General features: G+C 36.0%; 1 protein-coding gene across 3 annotated transcripts in view; it reads left to right on the top strand.

Moving 5' to 3' along the window:
• shroom2a (shroom family member 2a) overlaps positions 1–22,928 on the top strand; it is a 73,012-nt gene that overhangs the window by 18,247 nt on the left and 31,837 nt on the right. For all 3 annotated transcript variants that reach the window (XM_056460012.1, XM_056460007.1, XM_056460011.1), the window contains exon 2: positions 5,317–5,465. In XM_056460012.1, the coding sequence (XP_056315987.1) occupies positions 5,317–5,465 (149 nt within the window). The remainder of the gene's footprint in view (positions 1–5,316; positions 5,466–22,928) is intronic.

Genomic DNA, 22,928 nt, shown 5'->3' on the forward strand with positions numbered 1-22,928 from the left:
TGCTATTTTATGATTGACTGTTCAATTAGGAAAATCTCCATTGTACTACAATCTCCATTGTACTCTTGCTCAGTACAATGGAGATTGCTTTAGTTATATTCTTTTGTATTATTTTAAGTTGTTTCGGATGTGATGACACAGTCAAATATTTTGCTGAACGGATCCACCACTTTTTACGCTCGAAATTTTTCATGAAATTTGTACTGAACGTATTAGGAGGTTTGCTGAAGGTGGAAGCTGACGTGCAGCGAGGGGTATGTATCGTTAATGAACGAAGACAGTTTACGATCACTCACACTACAAGCGTACCACGCCAAAGCCCAACCGACCGCGATCTGGCACACCTCTCTCAACCGGGCCAGGGTCGGCCACCTGAACCGTGCCCGAGTGTGATTCTGAGCACTCACACTCGTCAAATGAACCTGAAAGGTCAAACTAGCCCAGCATGGTTCGGATAGCCTAGTGTGAGTACACCCTATGATAGTTGATAGTTTGTTTGTGGAGTATACTATAGAAATTAAAAGAAAAATTAATCATATGCACCTGCTTAATAAAGCAATCACTAAATAGTGTTCTTCTATTCTATTCCCACTAAAGATCGGTGTCTGACGTAAGTTACAGGAACTACGAAAACATTCTTCAAAAGGAAAAACCCTTAATGTCACATGTGAATTTAGTTGTCATTGATAGTTCTCGATTAGTTCAAGACTGGTTCAAGTGTTTTTAAGACCTTATTCTTGGCATGGACTTCCAAACATTTGTACTTGGTTGTAACTTGGAGACAAGTCACAAATATACAAGAGAATTTTTTTTTCACTCTCACCTCAGCTTTTACCTCACGTTCTTATTAAAAACATGCAGACCCTTGTTTCAAATTCTCCGATAGCATTTGCTATGGGTATGTTGGTCTGATACCTCTCTGGTGAACATTTCCATTGTTCTAAGTCATTTATTCTCTCAGTGTGGTGCGGAATGCCAGAGGGGGGCACCCACTGGTGAGCCTGTTTAGCATTAACGTTTGAGGTTATTCTAAGTGCTTCTTATTTCAGCATTCTTAAAGCTTTCCTTGCTTTATAAACTCTGGGGGGGGGGGGGGTCTCGAGTCCGGATGTCACAGAGTCCTGCTGCTGTTAAAATAATAAACACAGCAAAGACCGCATACAACAAAGGAATAGCTAAAATAGCCACATTTGTGCATTCTTAACAGAGCACGTATGCGCTGTAAGATGGTTTAATATTGGACCGATTGGCACTTGAAAATAACAGCTGGTGATAAAACTCGCATGTACAGTATAATCAGTCAAGATTTTTTGTCCATTCAAGCTTAAACTTGACCTTTTAAAATGTTACTAATGACATCATGTAATATATAAATACATGCCTGTTTATGGATAATATCTCCCCAGAGAGGATCATGTTTGATGAGTAATAGACATACCTGGAAAGTAAATAATGAACGAGTAGTGATCAACTTTTGGGTAAAGGCTCAAATAGCAGATAAGTGGCTTACTAGAAGATAGGGCAGCATTACATATCACCTCAGGAATGTACTTTACTTCAGACCAAACCCCCTATTTGGCTACACATTTCCTGAAATCAGATTTTTATGACAGAATTTTTGATGATTAACTCGCATCTAGCTTGGCTCTAGAGGTAAAGTGTTAACGTGGAAAGCTTATGACATGCCCCCTTGCTGATTTAGAAAGGTGAACATGCCATTCTCATTTGGTCATTGAAGGGTAAAACATAACAAATAATGTTTTTTGGCACTGTAGTTTGTGCAGTTCTTTTGTTTTAGGAAGTGCTTGAGGGATTGTTGAGCCCTGCGCATATACCCAATTATCTAAAGCTTAACACAGCTCCTCTGGACTGTTTGTACAGACAGTTAATTTGTAGGTGGTTAAGTCAGACCTGATTTTTACATGCAGTCAAGATCCATTTTATCTGCACAGATTAGTAATGTCACAGCAAATTGTAGTTTTAAAAGTGTGCAAGCTGACATTTCAAGAATTTTGCTCACTTTGCAAAAAAAACAAACAAAAACACACCTCAAGTCTGCATGTAAACTGCATGATGTAGCCTGTTCGAATGTAACTGGCATGCCAATGTAAACCAAGCCAAAGTAGAACCACATTGAATGTGTTCCTCACAGCAACATACCAAAGTGTTTTCTTACTAAATGAATTCTCACTCACTTTCCTTCAGCTTATGGCCCGTTACCACTGAGTGGTATGGTACAGGTCGGTACGGGTCACCTTTATCAGGCTTGCGATTCCAGTGTCATAAGGGTACCAATGATGGTGTACAACAGAAAGTTTCAGTCTGTCATTCTCACTCGAGGAAATGGCTGTACAGGTCGTTCACATATCATATGAGAAGCACTTGTCACAAAACATAAATACTTGTATATAAATGTTCATTACTAACCTTTCTATGAACAGGATTTGATTATAACTACAGATCAATGACAGTGCGAAATAGCCTACTGTAACTATATAAAATAAATAAATAAATGCAACATATATGAACACATACAGAGCCTTATAGTCGCCGATATGTTACCAATTACAGAAAAGCTACACATAGCACACATTTAGTCCTTATTTGGGTTCAAAATCAACATGCTACATATAGCCCAGTCAGTGCAAACCTCTCATCTGTATCCTTAGTCATCACCATCACATGTAACCTCTGTTAGAAAGTAATTCCATCATTCCGAGTTCATAACAGTCCAAAAGGCGATGATGATAATAATTAAACATGGCATGTTGTTCATGTTTTGGGTTGCTAAAACAATCATTTGCTCCTTTGTTTTGTCGGGCTTCTCCTTTGTTTTTTGCGTGTCACTCACATTTGTCCGTTTCTGAAAGGATCAGATGTCAGCATGTCAATGATCACGCGCATGCTGTTATCATTATCTCAAAAAGTTATTTCAAATATGCAGTGCGCGCTAGCGAGAAAGCAAAACTGCTCGCGATTTACATGACCTTGTAAACAACTACGGGGCACAGGGCAGTTCTGCTCTTCTTCTTGGCTTTATTGCTGTTCATCAAGACTACAACAAGGTTTTTTGAGCTCGGGTCGACCATGGCTCGTTATTATATGCATATATTATTACAGTGTAATGTCTCAGCTGTTCTTAAAAATGGTGGTTCCTTTTAAAAATGGTGGTTTTCATTCTCCTGGCTTGTGCACGGGTGAGTGACGTATCTCTGTAAACCAATAGCATTCAGCTGCGCATCTTGCTTCGCCTTTTGGTACCCTTGTGTTGTGCTAGGTACCCTTCTGAAAAGGTACCCAAAAAGTCGTATGGTATGGTTCGCCTTTAGTTACCTTTTGACAGTGGAAACTAGAGGTGTGAACCTACACTGGTCTCACGGTACGGTTGCAATTATCATGCCTTCGGTTCAATTCGATATCCCGGTGCATTGACGATGCTTTCCATACACATGGTTTTTATATTTTCTTCACAGCACAACAATTCTTGTATTAAAATGTATAAATATATTTAAATACTATTTGTAATACAATTTTGTCCTTTAATACAAACAGTCAGATATATAAACTGTACCTTTAAACAACATGGGCATTTATAGCAAATAAATATAAATACCCCGCTCGCTTTCTGAGCCTTGTCTTGGTCACGCGCTCAACAGAAAGGGCTGTGATTGGCGCTGGCGCTCTTCACAGATGAGTGACTGATGAACGGCAGTGGCGATCACAGCTGATCCATGAAAGACACGGTGGAGAAAACTCACTCTGCAGAAACGCACTCGTGTCTGTGTCTAGAAGTATCGCTGTAACAGCCGAGAGGAGAGGAAAAGTAACTACAGCAGGTCAAACAGGCCTCATTGAGAGAGAAGTGGAGTTTACTTCATTCTCTCAATTGCAGTGAAATAGGGGCTTCTGCTTTAAGTGTCAGTGAAAGACTGTCCTGCGCAAACACGCAGTGAAATTTTGCACAGTTTCTGTGTTTTTAAATAGTTTAAGCATTGTAAATACTCGTGCTCGCCTCCCTCGCCATAGTAAACTACCGCAACATAGCACATATAAGATAAATGACGTACATGATAACCGGTTATGATTATTACTGAACTGGTATGAATTGTCCGCGTCCGCATCACGGTGCACCGAAGAAACAATTATTTTTGACACCCCTAGTGGAAATGGCCATAAAAGCATACCGAACCATACCGTATTGTACCACTCCCATAAGTCCCTGATTTTTTTTTTTCAGGGCTTACCACAGCAGAATGAACCACCAGTTTTTAAGTGTGTGCTTTATGTGGCGGATGCCCTTCTAGCCACAAACCGCGCTGAGAGTACGCTAATTTGTGAAGCCCCAGTGCTGGGAAACACCCATACATCTAATCGTTCACACACAATCGCTCATTCACACGCACACACTCATACACTATGGGCAATTTTGTTTACTAAAGAAATGCATCTTGTCATATTAGTGCATGCACCAGTATCCATTTTATAAAAACATTTAATTTATTGTCAATTAGTTTAGTTAAATCAAAATTGTGCACATTATAAAGAGTCATAAAGAAACACATTCTAAAAAAATAAAGTCAGGTAAGTCCCTTAATATTTGTGTATGACATTACATGTTGGTTGTCACAGATGACAAAAGCAACTATTTTTAAATCTAATCAGACTAATTAGATTCAAATTTGATTCGACTTTAAACCAAATATGGGAGGCTCAGTAGTGAGCACTGTCACTTCACAGCAACATGGTTCGCGTGCTGGCTTGGCCAGTTGGCATTTCTGTGTGGAGTTTGCATATTCTCCCTGTGTACGTGTGGGTTTCCTCAGGATGTGCCTGTTTCCCCCACAGTACAAAGACATGCACTAAAAGTGAACTTGGTAAACAAAATAGACCTTAGTGTAGTGAATTTATGTGTAAATACGAGAGTATAGGTGTTTCCCAGTACCAGCTGGAAAGGCATTCGCTGTGTAAAAACATATGCCGGAATAGTTGGCGGTTCGTTCCCTTGTGGCGACCCCTGATAAATAAGATACTAAGCTGAAGGAGAATGAATGAATATGAATGTGGTTTGGACTGTATGTTATATTCAGGTGTTGCATTAGTGGTCAGTCAAGACTTGATACAGTTTCTAACTATTACAGACAACTAAACTGATTTATGAATTGCATTACCTGACAGAATTTGCGGACATTTATGAACAAATGCTTGCACAAATATAGTCATTGTTCAGTTTAAACCACTTAACTAAGGGAGAGCTTAAAGTAATTGCTGTGAAACTGAGTTTAGATTGAACCTAAGTGTATTTTGTCTGTGTCACAGGTGGAAGAGGGCAGTAAGGCTGCGACCGTGAGACTGCAGGTTGGAGATGAACTCATCAACATCAACAACATTTCTCTCACTGGCTTCAGACAAGAGGCCATCTGTCTAGTCAAAAGCTCCTACAAGACTCTCAGCCTGGTGGTCAAAAGGTAAGTCCACAGCCTCACTCTTTTTCGGATCCTGTACTTTATAAATTATACATTATAGGATTAGTTAACCCAAAAATGTAATGTTATGTTATTAATTACTCACCCTCATGCCAATTCAATCCCCTTAGACCTTCGCTCATCTTCAGAATACAAAGTAAGATATTTTAGACGTCACGTCCTCCATAAACGGCAATGATCTTGAGAAGTTCAATGTCTATAAAATATTGTCAGAACATTCCACAACAGTGGTTCAACCATAATCACACTTAACTCTTAAGAACATTTTGCATCTGTGTTTGCCTATGTCTTCTGCTTCAGATCAGGGTGCAAGTTTACTACAGCTGATACAACGCTTGCGTTTTATGCTGTTGATTCTAATAGCAATACGTTGTATTGTCTATAGGAAACCTGCACCCAGACAAGGGAGAGACGATAGGGGTGAACAAAGTCATGTTTACAGTTCTTTTTGCCACACAGAAGTATTCTTGGAGTTTTGTATGATTATGGTTGAACTGAAGTCACAAGGAATGACTATTGGAGTGTATGGAGAATGAGGGAACTCTCGTATTTCAATTAAAATATCTTTATTTGTGTTCTAATGAATGAACTAAGAACTTGGATAAAGGGATTGGAAAAACATGAGGGTGAGTAATTAATAACAGAATTTTTATTTTTGTGTGACTAACTCTTTAACATGCACCAGTGATCAAGTTGTTTTCATTTAAAGTTAGTGCTGGGTGATATCCCCAAAACTATTTTTTAAACAATCGCAACATTTAAAAATCGCTATTTCTTTCAAGTTTAAAGGCAGATTTTGTTTCTCTTGAGTTGTAGAAAAACAGACATTTAAAACTTGTTGAGTGAACTTAAAGCGATTCTTTACCTAAAAATGATAATTTACTTACTTTTTACTCGCCCTTAAGTGGTTTCAAACCTTTTTGAGTTTCTTTATTCTGTTAAACACTAAAGAATATATTTTGAAGAAAGCTGAAAACATGTTACCATCGACTTCCATGTAGGAAAAACAAATAGTATGAACATCAGTGGCTACAGACTTAATTAATTAATTTAATCCGATTAAGGTCATGAACTAACTAAACAGAAATCAATTAAGACATGTAGAGTTACCGATTTTAGTGGTATTATGGAGGTGCAGTACAGACACGTAAACTCTTTAAGCTATTACCGTCGTGTAGGATTTTCGCCGCATTTTGTGAGAGGATCTTCCATACACACTAGACTGTTTGAAACTATTCTCTGCACCTGCCAAGTCACTGAAGGACCACAGAGACCTGCATCGCAAAATGCAGAGGTTTTTTTTCTCTATATGGTGTGCGGTATCAAATTCCATTAAAACAACACTCTTCCAGCAGTACTCTCATCCGATATCTTGTTTGTAGCAGGGGGCATACATGAAATGTTCCTGAATGAAAGTGAAAGTGGCAAACTGCATTTAAAGTTGACAAATTAAAAGTGAAACACCTGAAGAAATGTTGAGTGGTGACGTAATGACGTTAATAGAATTATGTGCTATATATGTAAAACGGGATCATAAAAGGAACCTTTAAAAAAACAACTCATGTAAACACCTTAATCATATTATTATCCTATTCAGCTTAAAGCAAATAATTAGATTACTGCTCTCCATGTAAACGTAGTCATTGTGACAATTGTTGGGTTTTTTTATCACCCAGCCCTGTACTTGAAATGAACACAATGACAGATTTGCTGGTTTTGTGAAGTCACCCTACATGCGTCACTCATTACGTCAGTTTGTTTTTGCCCATTGGTAAACAAGTACTGGAAGATGGCAGACTGTTGCTTCTTAATATGCTTCCAAATTTGAATCTCACTGCAGATGGGACGTTTTGAGCAGAATGGACTGCTATTTTAGTAAAGCCCTTGTTGTTAACTTTGTAATAGGCAATGCTTTGCATCACTCAGCTCACTGAATGATTGGCAGGTGATCAGGGTGAAACCGCATGTATTTACACTACAAATATAATGTGATCGCTTGCATATTAATCCAAAATGTAGTCACAAAGGTTACATTCCATTGTCCAATGGCTCATCCTTACGCTCTTATAATTGTGTATGACAACTTTGAAAGAATAAAGGGTGTAGAAATACACTTCTATGTCATCTTGTGTCATCTGTATCACAAATTAAGCATGTAATTGTTTCATTTGTCAAAGGATTAATCAAAATTATAAGGAGCTCAATAAATGTTTGATATGTTCATGAAAAAAAATTATAATGAAAGCAAAAATTACAGTTTTAAATCTAAGTATACACCTCTTTAGAATGCAGTCTGAATATTTGGATCATGAAATCTTTCAGATTCTGCTTACACCATCATTCAAAACCATCCACTTGTGATGAATTAAAAACACATTAACACCAGTTTTAGAAATCCTATTTTGGTGCTCATTGACTGCTGCTGTACTTTTTAAAAGATGCATTGAATATTTTGAGCTAGATTATTTGTGTACCCATCAATATTGCATTGCTCTGTAAGGTGGAAAGGGTAGTGAGTCAGTGTACGTCACAGGTGGGTAGTGAGTGAGTGTAGCCGTTGGGGATTGGTGTTGTTTGCATCAGTAGTTCAGCTGACGCTGTGGAAGCCGTTGAATGCTTGATGGTCCAGTTCTGCCACATTGCTTTCTAACATGTCCAAGCAAACACCAGAAGGTAGAGGAATAGGAAACTAAAATAAAACATAACAAGTTTCAATTTTATTTTTAGTTTCAGCTACAGTGCATCCGGAAAGTATTCATAGCGCTTCACCTTTTCCACATTTTTCTATGTTACAGCCTTATTCCAAAATAGATTAAATTCATTTATTTCCTCAAAATTCTATACACAATACCCCATAATGATGATGTGAAAAAATATTTTTTGAAATTGTTGCAAATTTATTAAAAATAAAAAGCCTGTCTTAAATAAAATAAAAAATAAATAAATAAGTATTTTTGAACATGATGCCACAAGTTTGGCCCACCTGTCTTTGGGAATTTTTGCCCATTGCTCTTTGCAGTACCTCTCAAGCTCCATCGGGTTGGATGGGAAGCGACAGTGTACAGCCATTTTCAGATCTCTCCAGAGATGTTCAATAGGATTTAGGTCTGGGCTCTGGCTGGGCCACTCATGGACATTCTCTGAGTTGTTGTGAAGCCACTATTTTGGCGGTGTGGTTTGGGTCATAGTCCTGCTGGAAGATGAACCGTCGTCCCAGTCTGCGGTCAAGAGCACTCTGAAGCAGGTTTTCATTCAGGATGTCTTTGTACATTGCTGCATTCATCTTTTCCTCTATCCTGACTAGTCTTCCAGTTCCTGCTGCTGAAAAACATCCCCACAGCATGATGCTGCCACCACCATGCTTCACTGTAGGGATGGTATTAGCCTGGTGATGAGTGGTGCCTGATTTTCTCAAAACGTAATGCCTGGCCTTCACTCTAAAGAGTTCAATTTTAGTCTCATCAGGCCAGAGAATTTTGTTTCCTATTGGTCTGAGAGTCCTTTAGATATTTACAAAAACATTTTTTTTCTGATTGAAATTTTCTAATTGACACACGTTTTGTGCTCAACCCTTCCTGATTCTACTGACATAGTCAAAGGCTGACATTAAAGTGAACAGTCACTGTTTTCACCAACAAGCCTCTCTGAAGTTTCTGTGTGATGCAGTAGATTTGCATGCAGGCTGGAAGTGTTGTTGTCAGCCAGGACACAGTGCGGGTAGAGAGCGTGTGTCGACTCTGTGATGCAAATGAAGTGATTTGGACCTGATTCACGTGGTATGATTGCTATCAGGTTTTCTCACGACTTCTGTTCTTCTCTAACTTCAAACAGAAAGGTGACTGTTTTTCACCTTGAAACCAATGTATGCAGATGTTTACTGGAACAGTTACAGCAATGTAATCTTTTGGTGAGAATAACATAATGGATGCAAAATAGTTACAGCTTAGACTGTATCAGTGAATCATTGTAATTTATGTGCGTCTATGTATGTATATGTGTATGTATTTAGAACATTAAATAAGATGGTTATTGGAACTGTATAAGATGGAATTGTGCTTATTGGGGGATCCTTAACTGAAAGTCTACAAAAGAGCATATTTAGAGTTAAAAAAAATAAAAATACAGTCAAAACAAATTTAATTATCTTTACTATTCAAAAACAAACTCTTGTATGTACTTTATCCTGCGTATTACAGAAATACCTGTGACAATTTAATTAGACACGAAACATAGTTCTGAGACAATAGTTTATTTATATTAAATGCAAATCTGAAAAAAAAACAAAGGTTCGAATGAAGCATACGCTAACCTACATATTATATACTAAACTACGTATTATTCAGTTACAAGATGGCACCAAACAGTCAGTGGCATGACAGACAGTCATGTAAATATGGATGTGAACATATGCACTGATGGTACCTCAATGAGCTAATGTTATTAGTTTAAACGGTTGTTTTGTTGTGAATCATATACCTTGAAATGTCACGACTGATCAATCAGAATCAAGTATTCTAGTCAGCTGTGTAACAATGTTAGTAATTCATTAACATGAACTAAGAATGAACAATACTTGTGCAGTATTTAATAATAATAGTTCAAAATGTACTAATGCATTGTTAATGCACTGAGTTAACAAGGATCAACAATGAATTATTCTATTCTAACACTAATGTTAACAAAGATGAATAAATACCGTAATGTCATGTGTATTGTTCATTGTTCGTTCATGTTAGTAAATGTATTAACTATGGATGCACCGATCCCTATACTTATATCGGATATTGGTTTGATATCACAAATTTTTGCTGGATCGGGTTTCGGCCAGCTCCGATCCAAATCCGATCTTACGCGTGCGATATTCTGTGTAATTTGTAAGCCAACAAAAGTCACGACGGTATAAGGCACTAGAAAGTTGTCATGTAGGCCTACTATTTCCTTAATGTTCTGAAGACATTCTATAGTTTAATGTGACGTACAGACGAATGTTCAAGTGCTTAAATTCATATTCAGTTCAGCGCTTACCTCCGCTGCGCCTCTCAATCATTCTCCATTCATTCACAATTCAAACTGTGTGCCGCGTTTATGACAACATGCAAAACTTTCTCTAAGACTATTTGTTCCTGTTAGTTTAAATAATCAGTGGAGAAATGCATTTAGTTTTGCATTAAATAGGTTCATTTTGACCTGCAACATGGAGTTCATTGCTGTTTCTAAATCATGTTGCGCTGTGTCTTTTAGACCAGCAGATCGTATTCGCAACACTGGAGTAGAGAGGGTTATTACCTGCTCTTCACACACAAACTTTATCTGAAACTTTATCTTTATCTGAAACTTTAAATTAAAAAATGCTCAATAATACATTGGACAGATCCTCAACATACTGATTTCTTCCCTTTGTGCTGCTGTTTTGGAAGTGTCCTCAGGTATCGGAGGGCTGCGCCTGTGTCTCAGTGATGCACCAAGCGTTTCATTCATGCAAACGGCTGCGCAGATGCGACGTGCGTCGCCCAGTAAATTTATTCTCACAGTTCTGTTCTCTCATTCTTTCGACTGAGTTTATTCTTCCGAGGGGAATACTTTAAGTGCTGCAAAAAGTTTGTAAAACCTGGCTCATTGTGGCCATAATAGTTGATTAAATTAATAAAAGTGAAACTGACGAGTGCATATTGTCATTAACAGAAAATTATTTAGCCTAATATAGGCTTTTCTGAAACTGTGAATATTTCACTGTCATTTTACTTATATTCCTATTTTATTTAACAGACCTGTTTGTCAGTTTGTGCGCTGAAACAATTAAGCAGACCTTGTTTTGAACTTTACCTCAAATATTCTAGTTTATTTTTGTAGATAACTGACCAACAAAATATACATTAAATAACCAACAAATTATACCAAACGAAATTCATTAAAAAAAAAAACAAATTTTCAGACAAAAAAAAAATTTTCAGACATGCTTTCAGTTTCACCGTCTCACTCTCAGCAAGTTTAGGTGACGGAGTGTTTCTTAAGTAAAACTGGCCTATTAAGTTTACTAAAGTTACTAAAAGTTACTAAAACTGGTTTATTAAGTAAAACTGACGGTTTAGTAGTCTACGTCAATCCTGCATGAAAATATTAGGCTTTGCTAAAAGGCTGGTTATTTTACTAACGATTAGGGCCAATAGTTGTAGCCTATTACAGATTTCAAAGAAAAATCTTATTATTAACAAAGGAAACATAAGCTGAAGCACAACAGATCATATCAATGGCATAAGGAATGCTCAAATAATGTAATCCATAGTTTATAGCAAGCATCATGTTTTTTGTTATATTTTGCCGTCTGTCATATACAGGATTTATATATTAAAATATGTAATCTTTTACTAAAGAAATATGTTATTTGACTTTAGCACCAGAACTATAGAAACTGTATTACGTTTTTAAAAAAAAGGCACAGTATCTGGTTCGGATCTGTATTGGTTGATACTCAGAATTTTGGTATCGGGATCGGATTGGTTCCAAAAAAAATGGTGTCGTGCATCCCTAGCATTAACTAACCTTAACGAATGGAGCCTTATTGTTACCACATTGATCTTCGTATTTCGGATGAGACGATAAACCGAGGTTCTGACTCTCATGGTCATTAAAAATCCCAGGGCACTTCTTGTAATGAGTAGGGGTGTGTAACCCCGGTGTCCTGGCCAAATTCCCTCTCGGTCTTTTACCATCATGGCCTCCCAATCATCCCCATCCACTGAACTGGCTGTATCACTCTCTCCACTCTACCTATAGCTGGTGTGTGGTGAGCGCACTGGCGCTGTTGTCCTGTGGCTGCTTTCACATCATCCAAGTGGATGCTGCACACGTGGTGGTGGTGGTGGTGTACAGAGACCCCCCTTATGATTGTGCAGTGCTTTGAGTGTATGGCCATACACGATAAATGCGCTATAAAAATACACACATTACACATTACATTACACCTTTTAAGCCCAAAACACAGTGAATGCCGGCTTAAAACAAAACAAAATGATTGTAGCATGTCAGACTGCATGAACATGGCTCCCATGCCACACTGTAAGATCTCAGCTCTCATAATGTCAGACTGAACAATAATGAAGACGTGCCAAACATGGAAGAAAATGGCCCCGGAGTTTGACGTCATCCATTCGTGACACTTTCACTATCCCGCGTTCTGAATCACTCCTGAAAACAATCTGTTGCAACAATTTTGCATACATCGTGACTCAATAATAAAACCAGGAAGAAAAAAAACTGTTTTGACATTTCCCCATGGTCGTTTGAATTGTCGTGTGAAGTGCGTCATCAGATTTGGCATTCCTGTTGGTTCTTGGATTGACACTAGGGCAGCATGATTAATCGAAAAAAGATCACAATCTCGATTCAAACCTACACATGATCGTAATTCAGCTTTTCTACGATTCAGCCAATTATATTTTCAAGGTCAAGCGTAAAGTCTTCACAGCAACATGGACAGCAACCATGTTGCTCAGCAGCATGGACACACCTCCAAATAGGGTCAAAAGTGTCACATACTGTACCTATAAAGTATAATTCACCCAAAAATGTCATTTCTGTCTTTATATAATGATGTATTCGCGGCTGCAAAATCACACATGAACTGACGCACTGTTTGTTTACTACCAAGAGGACGTGCGCATGCCTGCCAATGTCTACTTTAGCAAACAGAAGAACAGTTTACTTTATCAATTTGGTGCCGCGTGGGAAGTATGACTTGCATGTATGTTTTTTTTTTTTTTTCTCCTTAACCTTTATTTTACATCTACAGAATTGTGAGAATATCATGATCTTGATTTTAAGCAAAAGAAATTGTGATTCTTATTATAGCCAGAATCGTGCAGCCCTAGTTGACGCTCAACACAGCTGTTGTCAAACTGCAGAAAAGCGCCTAAAAGCTTCTGACACTGCCAGAACTTCATCGGAAGAAAAAAATGATCGCAACAGCCATTAAGCGGCTGTTTGTGAACACGTCAAACCAACAATCAAAGATCACAGATTTTAGACTAGGATTTCAGGAATCTTTAAGGATTTCCCAAATTTGTCTCAGATGAATAAATTGTGGCTGAAATCTCACAGTGTAAGCAGGGCTTGAGTCGACATCAAAGAACTATCGATGACAAAAACAGATTATGTTGTTGCATCACATCTGCTCTAGTCTGAAACAGTGCGTGAACTCACAAAACAGATGACAATCATCTGAAACCATGTACATTCTCCCCGTTTTTTTCTCATACTCGCAGGAGTCAGTATCTGTATCGTCATTCCTCAAAGGGAAACCAGAACTAGTGCTGCACACATACAAGCTGTAAACAAAGTAGCGTGTACATACTAATTTCACAGTACATCTCGCTCAACACAGAGGGATTCACTTGTGCAAATGAGTCTGATAATCTAATAATTCAAATATTTCACAAATATTTTAGAAATGTGAGAAAAAACAGCTGGCTTCTTGGTGTTCCCTCTTGACTTGCATTGTTTATTAGTTTTGTCACTTCAGTTTTTTGTTCTCATGCTCAGATTTGTATATAAGCAGCCAATTAGAGCACTGCCTTTCACTGATGTCCAATGCCAATTTTGCATGCTGAATCAGGTCAACTCCATCTGACTTCAGTCGGTTAAAGCCCCAGCTTTTCTCATTTCAATGTTTGCTGATATTTTCATTTAAAACTGTGATTTCTATTTATAATAATAATAATAATAATAATAATAATAATAATAATAATAATAATAATAATAATAATAATAATAATACAAATTGTGGCAAAAAAAATTACATATAAAATGAATTGATGGAACCTGAAAATGTGGCTTGTCCTACAAGTCAGTCAATAGGAAAAAAATGTGCATAAAAAACTAAATATTCGTTATATTCCATTTTCATTGGCTTATTACATTTGAAGAGGAGCAGGCTGGTCATTCCACTTCTTTGTGTGCCAAACACTGTCCTCTTTGTCTCAGCTTGCCTATCTGGGCAGCACTAAGTGTGTTTAGTCGCATTACAGCATTACTGTTAAACAAACAATGTCACCCTGAGAGGAAAAACTACCTCTATTTATCTATTGCGGACAGCCATTACTGCAGGTTTGCAGCGACGCAGAAGGTGACTCGAACATCTATTGAAAACAGACTGTAGTTTAAAATGACAAAACGTTATCAGTTAAATAACAAATTTGAATGGAAACTGAGATCAAACTCACACCCCATTGTTCATCAATGACTTTGGCTTTTGCCTACTTCTTTTTTCTTTTTCTTTTTTTTTAAATCAGTGTTTACAGTAGACGAGAGGTGGAATGGGGGTTGTGTATTGTGACAGCAAAGCAATGATTGAGTCACAGTTTCATATCTCCAACCGTGAGACAAATGTGGTGGATTAGGCAATCGGGCATACTTGGTTGACATTGTTAAACATGCACGTAACTACTCACAGCCTATTCATCTGCATTGATGCATTCCAGTTGAGCAATCCTGAAAGAATTCAGTGTGTGAATGTTTAAATCAAGAGAACCATGTGGGGAAAACACTCTAGCATAGGGAGCTGTGATTATACTGCTTTGTGTATTTGTTTCTCTGTGTCGTCCTGCATGTAGCAGATCATTTCAGTGGGCTGCGAGACATGACTGAGTCAGAGCAGATAACAGGTCATTAGTGGACTACAGTGAAAGGTGGGACTCGTGTGGGTGACTGATGGAGATAGATTTGTTTCACAAGAGGTGTGAATCTTATTCGGAATGACTTTAGATTGCTGTCATTAAGGTAGACTAATCTCTTAGGCCCCGTTTACACTGGTACGTTTTAGTTTTAAAACAGTGTTTTAGAATGAAAACAATCCATGTCCACACTAGCGTTTCTGAACAACTCTCCGTCTACACCAAACCACTGAAAACACACATCACATAACCACACACACACACACACTCTGGCATGAGAGCTGTGCTTGTCGGATTGTTCATCAAGGATCTACTGCTGGATCTAATCTCACTATATTTGTTCAACGTGATATTTAATTCATCTTGTTGTCTATATCTAATGACATATTCCCCGACTTTGGTCTTTCGAATCTATTACTTGTTCTGAGGTAACGTGTTTTGGCTGAGCGCAAAGATAAGTTTATTATTTATGTAACCACGTACATTCTGTATATTGACGGATTGTTTGCCTTTATTTCGTATAATGTATAAACTTATTGTACGTTATACTTTTATAATGGCCATTATTGGTTATTAAAACTAATATTCAGCAAAAGAGAGGGTAGGCTATGTTTCACATTTTCAATAAAAAATTAAAGGAGGCTGTAATGTTATAGGCATATTTTGTTATAAATATGCATACACTGTAAAAAATCTTATGTGCTATTTACAAAAAAAAATTGTGGTAACACTATTGCACGTATTATTTTTAAGTAAATTTCAAGACTTGATTTTTTTAGCAAAAACCACTTGAATGAATCATGTGAAAATTACTAAATGTTTTGAGTGATAAATGAAGATTTTAATATCATTGGCGGAATGTGCTTTTATAATTTAAGCTAATCCACCACCATTTACTCATATTTATTTTTTTTAACAAAAACCACTTGAAAGAATCATGTGAAAATTACTAGTTTTTTTAAGTGATAGATGAGGATTTTAATTTTATTAGTGGAATGTGCTTTTATAATATATGCAAATAAATCACCATTTACTCAAATTTATTACGGAAAATTACTCATTCATAAAATGTAAAATATATAATGTATAATGAAATACATACACAATACATTTAGGCCAAATATCATTTTATTACATGTTACACTGATAACAAAATGGTACAATATGTTAAACAAATCTATATAAAATTTACAGCAATGTTAATCTCTGATAAAAATTCCTTTATCCATGTCATGGAAAAAACTGACCTGTCAACTTTCCTTTGTAGGAATAGTCACATTTTAGACAATATTTGACAGAATTTGTGTATTGCAAACTTAATATACCTTTCTTTGTAAGTGATTTTAATTTGTGGAATATTTGTATAAATCCAGTTCAGCAATTCTAGATTTTCCAGGCTAGCCATGACTCACTTATCCTCCAAGACAATGCAGAAGTCCTCATGGTTGGTCATCCCTCTGACAGACAGCAATTCTCTGTGCATTCCCACACTGTAAAATAAACATTACGTTTATTATATTGAAATTATGCAGTTGTACATTTCAAATGTTTAAGGTTTACTAAAACACATTAAGGAAATATATTAAGGAAATAAACCATTTCTTTTTATATCTGTGAACAGTAGTTCTTCATAATGTTTGAGTAGATGTTGCTGACTGACACAAATACACAAGTATTTTGACTTATAATGGACAGGGTGTTTAAATGTATACTAGTGTACAGACATTTATAAAAACAAACCATGTTTATACAAGGAATAGTGCATTCAACAGTGTAATGCTTGAGCTATATATTTTTTTGCAAGCATGCAAAAATATAAAATGCAGTTTTCGGAAGATCATAAATATCTGAAACAGTTTGAGACACTTACATTGCACTCCTGGATGAGGTCTTCCTTATATTCATACAGATAGACCAGCAACAGAGGATGACATCTCTCGATTCATCCCTGATTTAATGTGAGGTCTGATGCAAAAAAGTGTAGAAATTAGTAATAATAATAATAATAATAATAATAATAATAATAATAATACACAAATAACATTATTAAAAATACCTGATGTATAACACCCATTCTCTTTATCAAAATCTGCCTCAATAAACTGCTCCTCTTTAGTGGGAAAACTCTGCGAACGTTTTCTTCATTAAACTGAAAAATGAAGCAAACAAATATTAGTATTTATGTACAGTATTATATATAAACAGTTCATTACATTACATCAGCAATGCTGTAAAAGGAACCTTATGAAATGGAATAGCACTAGCTGTACATAAACCCCATTGAATAGCTAGCTAACTTAGCTTAGCTTAGATTTACCACTTAACAAGCTCACTGTTGTTCGTCTGCTTAACTGTTGCCTGATCGTTGCTGTTAAATATTACGATGCAAATAATTTGTTCCACTTCATTATATAATTCAGAATGAACATTGAAGCAAATCAATTTCAAATAGGAATGGGTGGTTAAAAATACCCGTGTATCCCTATATACATCATATGGCAAAAACTAAGCTCCTGAACAAGTTTGAACAGCATGTGTCTTTCCTGAAAGAGCTTAGGCTATTTAAGACAATAAATATTATAAACTGTTAATGCTTACCTTTTAACATGCTCGCTGTCGATCTGCTCCTTCAAAATGTCGTCTGATCACTGCCGTTGTTGAGATTCAAATGCAAACATCTCAATCAAATCCACATAATTGAGTGAATTTTCTTAAAATAAACGTGAAGCCATCTTTCCTCAATTTTATTAGCTTAACTGGTTTCTCAAATTAAGCTTAATAATTGCACTAGTTTGCTTAAAAAAATAAGTAAAATTAAAATCTTAGTTATATTAGCGAAATCTTCTTAATATTTTATAATAAATCCAGAATATCAATTTTTTTAAAGAAAATATGCTCATTATTTTTAATTACCACATTAATTTTTTTAATGAAAATTACAAGCCTCAAGATTCATTTTTTACAGTGTACAGTGAAGATGACGCTCATATATGCAGCACGACGCCTCAACATTTCTGCTGTCTGTTAAGTTGTTAAAATCAAAATGAAAATAGCAGTTCCTTATATCATGTTTTCATTTTATTGTTAAGATAGTGAAACAACGTACGCAACCAGTATGATGTGAATAAGGCTATAATGTACACTGTTCCCTTTGAAGATTTACCCGACATGTCCTTGGGAGTCTGTTTCCATATCAAACTTGCGAAGTCTGAACTTAAAAAGAGAGGATGCAGGACTGAACTGTGTGTAGGCTACTTAATATTGAGGAAAATCCCCAATCAGAGAGGCAAATGTCGGCAGCCCCGCCTCCGTTTTCAGATGTCTCCGTTTTCCCCTATCCACACTGAGACGGAGCAGCAGTGTTTTAGAATTAAAACGGCCTCTCCAGTGTTTCCAAAACGCTCCATTTTCAGCACTCGAAAACTCCGGCGTAGTGTGGACGGATGGCGTAACCGTAGTAAAACTTATGCATTTTAAAACGAAACTGCATTAGTGTACAACTTAATAGTTTTGTGTTCAATTCACTTAAATTTGCAAAATCAATTAATTGGTTTGTGTTGGGACAACATGAAGGAATTGTGTGGAACCCAGCATTTTTTTACAATGTATACAATTGCATACATTTCATATGATTTGTTGTGCAATCATTTTATAATATTAATAATTTAATATTTTATATTAATAATTTTGAACTAGTACAGTTCAGAATAGGGCAACATGTTGGCGAAGTGGGGTAGTACAATCGCCTCACAGCAAGAAGGTACCTGGTTTGAGCCCTGGCTGAATCACTTGCTTTTCTGTGTGGATTTTGCATGTTCTCCCCGTGTTCGCGTGGGTTTCCTCCAGGTGCTCCGGTTTCCCCCACAGTCCAAAGACATGCGATGTAGGTAAATTGAATAAGCTAAATTGGCCGTAGTGTATGTGTGTGAATGCAAGAGTGTGTGGGTGTTTCCCAGTGTTGGGTTTTGGCTGGAAGGGCATCCGCTGCATAAAACATATGCTGGATAAGTTAGCGGTTCATTCCACTGTGGTGACCCCTGATTAATATAGAGACTAAGCCGAAAAGAAAATGAATGAATGAAGGAGTTCAGAATAAGAATGTCCTAAATCTATCTGTTATGTTTACTGACAAAAGAATATTATTTATATTGATATTTTATTTATCCTTAAAGTTACTTAAATTATAAGACACAACTTTATTAATATGCTTTCTGTAAAATAACTTTTGGAAATTGTATTTGATGCATATTTGACATCTTGTTTGTGACCCAAAAATGTATGGTTAACCAGAAATAATGTGCTGTTGCATCATTCCACCCTCCTCCTCCTCATGTTTCTTTAAAAACCTGTTGAGGTGTGTCATTGACACTATTCTTTTTAATTGCAAGATAAATTTGTCAGGTGATTTGTCAGCCAAATCTCAGATCACTGGTTCATGTGAGTCAAAAAACCCTGACCTTCACATACCATATGTCTTGATCACCACAGGCCTATACTGTAAATGTGACAAGTGTCTCTTATCAGTACACGTTTGAAAAAGATTGCATGTCTGTCGAAAGCCAAAGCTAAACAAGCATTTGGCTGTGAAAAGAGGAAATAGAAAGTTGTTGCGTATATGGGCGGTGTGTTTTTTGCATATGCTGTCTTTGTTTGAAACCATGAGGTCACACTCTGAGCCGGAATACACTGTTTAGTTTGGCATGATCAAAGACACTGGACTAATATGGAAAGTAACAAGTATGCCAGAACAAGGCTGTTTATCATATTTTTAAAGTAAAAGTATGCCCTTTTTATATTTTCCCTCATTAAAATATTTTGGTTACACTGTACAATAAGGTTCTATTGGTTAATGTATTTATTTACATGAACAAACAGTGAACAATATATTTTACAGTATTTATACAGGTTAGTTAATGAAAATAAAGTTGTTCGTTGTTGGTTCATGTTAACTCAAAGTGCATTAAACTAATGCTAACAAGCATAACTTTGGATTTTAATAAACCATTAGTAAATAATGAATGATTATTATGATTAATAAAAAGTATTGTTCATTATTGGTTCATTTTAGTAAATACACTTACGAATGAAACCTTACTCTAAAGTGTAATCAATATTTTAAACAAATAAATGAACGGGAACTTGAAACTATAAAGTTCAAGTATTTTGATATGCTACCATTAAGCCTGATTCATACTTTTGCCTGGCGCCACATCGCACACCTCCACTGACGAAGAGGCTTTTATACTTGACGCTTCGCCATTGTGATATTTTTTAAAATGACAGGGTGTGGTCAAAAGAAACCTGTCATATCATTAATATCATTCTAGATTTTAAACTAATTGTTTTTATTATTTTTTAGAAATTATTTTAATGGTTATAAAAATCTTTAAAATCATTTAAAAAAAATGTTTAAATCAAACTTAGATGCATCACTTGCTTTTCTTCATATCTCGGACAGTTCTACTTATTAAAGTTTATGAAAATATTAATGACAACAGAACATGGGTTGCTCTACAAATATATTTTTTAATATAGAAAGAATAAACCATTATAACCAATAAAGTCCAGAAAAACAGGGCATCAGTATGTTGTAAACCTTTTTCAGTTATCATAGAAATAATTTGTTCCTTAATTATAGTACTGTAACTATTAAATTATTTTCAATTCAAAATGGATGGTGAAAAACATATTTCTGTAATTAAATGATCTGTTTTGGCTTTAACAAACTCATCCCTCAGGTTTTTCCAAACTTTTACAAAAACGTTCCTCCTTTCCCACTGCTGTTGCAATTTCTAGCCAAAAATTATTGGCCATCTGGTTATCCCTATGATCACGCATGGGCAAGTCATATAGATGTATGTACAGTCATACCTGTTTCTGACAAAATCTCTTCAAAGAGATTCATATTCAACTCAAATCAAACGCAGCCCATGCGAACTGTTCGCTCGAGTCTCAAAACAATTTGTGCCGAAATCATGTCGCGCACACACCCAAAGCGAACCTCAGCAAACACATCGATGACGTCACATTCGCTGTGCGCACTCAAGTGAACTAGCGAACGGTTTGAGTATACCCTAGGCTTTACATACAATGTGTGATTTTGTAATGGTTTTGTAGTATTTGAGTATTTATTTATATTCTTAATAGACTTTTTTTTTTTTTTTTTGTAAAATGTTTTTAAATTAGTTTTAGTAATATTTTTTTGCTATTGCCATTTCATTAGATTTTTTTAGCAATTAAAAGACTAACATAAACCGTAAGCCATTTACTGTTTAATATATATATTTTTTATTTTATCTAAGAAATTTTTTCCTTTTTTATTCAACCATCTGAGTATTTTTCACATACTATTTTTGTAGTACTGTGAATTCATACATATTGTTTATCACATAAAGATAGCATTTTCCTGCCTACTGTATAGTAGGGAAGTGTACAATTTTAGATGAATCATCGTCTTTATTCCCACCTGTTAATGGAAACTTTTGCAATAAATTAATCATGGCTGTTAGGTTGTACAAGGCCATTGGTAACCGTAAACCTGGAAATGGCTTTTGTGTAATGCAGCGTTCCCACCAAATCACACCAGTTCAGCTTCAGACAGTCATTGTTTTGTGTTAATGTTACTCCTTATTTACACAATAACACGAGTAATAGAGATAAAGTCCATAAACCAGTTTTTTTACGTATTCAGATTGTTTTGATAATTGTTATTCGCCGTAGTCATAAGTGGTAGATGTCACACGATTATTCATTAACCTAACCTAATTCATCCTATAACAACATACCAAACATGTTATCACTCTTGCACGATGGAGGATTGAGTGTTTCTGTGGATGTCCATGTGCCCAGATGCCCCACTGAGTACTAATCTAACTACAGAGATATCGAGATTATGGTCAGTGTGATTTAAAATAGGATTTGGAGTCTGTTGTTTGTGGATTAGAAAACTCATCCACACATTTTACAGACGCTCTGGTTCTGCAATAGATGAGTCTATAAAATATAGGATAACACTTTTGTTCAAGTAACGATTCGCACCATTTACCACTGGCATATTACCTGCCTATTATTAATATATTAACTGTTTATTAGCACTTATAGACCATTTTGAGGGATGTAAACAGTAACAATGGTCCTTGCGTATTTCCTGTTTAACATTTTTAATTTCCATAGCTTCCGAGAATCCTAAAATGTCCACATATTGATAAATAACATTATGACAGCTGTTTTAACATTGAGATATAATTGAATTGTCTCTTGTTTCGGTTATTAAAATAGTTAGACAACAAGCAGGAAATTTACATAGACCAATGGCATCACTACATTGAAATGATCTATAAGGTATGGTTTTATTTTATGTCCCTAATCCTACCCAATACCTAAACCCAAGTACCTTACTTATATTTAATCAGAAGCTAATTAGTAGTTTGAGTTATAAGTCTTAGCTAATGATTAGTTAATAATGCAAATTGTACAATAAAATAAAGTGTGATCAGATATGGTTATGTGAGTCTATAAAATATTACCTAAAATTGCAATGCAAGATCTCACAAACAACACTAGAGGTGTAACGATGCACAGAAATGGTTTGTCCCTCAGTTTTCAAGTCATATCAGGAATCAAGCAAATATTGAAATACAAAATGTAATTATAATTGGACTTTTTGTGAGAATAATTTTAAAAATCTGTCTTTATTCTTCACTAATGCTGTAAACTATTTAGAGAGCACTACTACTTGCCCATTACTATAATATTAAACACTGCAGTTAAATACTAC

Source organism: Danio aesculapii, chromosome 6, assembly GCF_903798145.1.
Source record: "Danio aesculapii chromosome 6, fDanAes4.1, whole genome shotgun sequence".
Classification (NCBI taxonomy): Eukaryota; Metazoa; Chordata; class Actinopteri; order Cypriniformes; family Danionidae; genus Danio; species Danio aesculapii.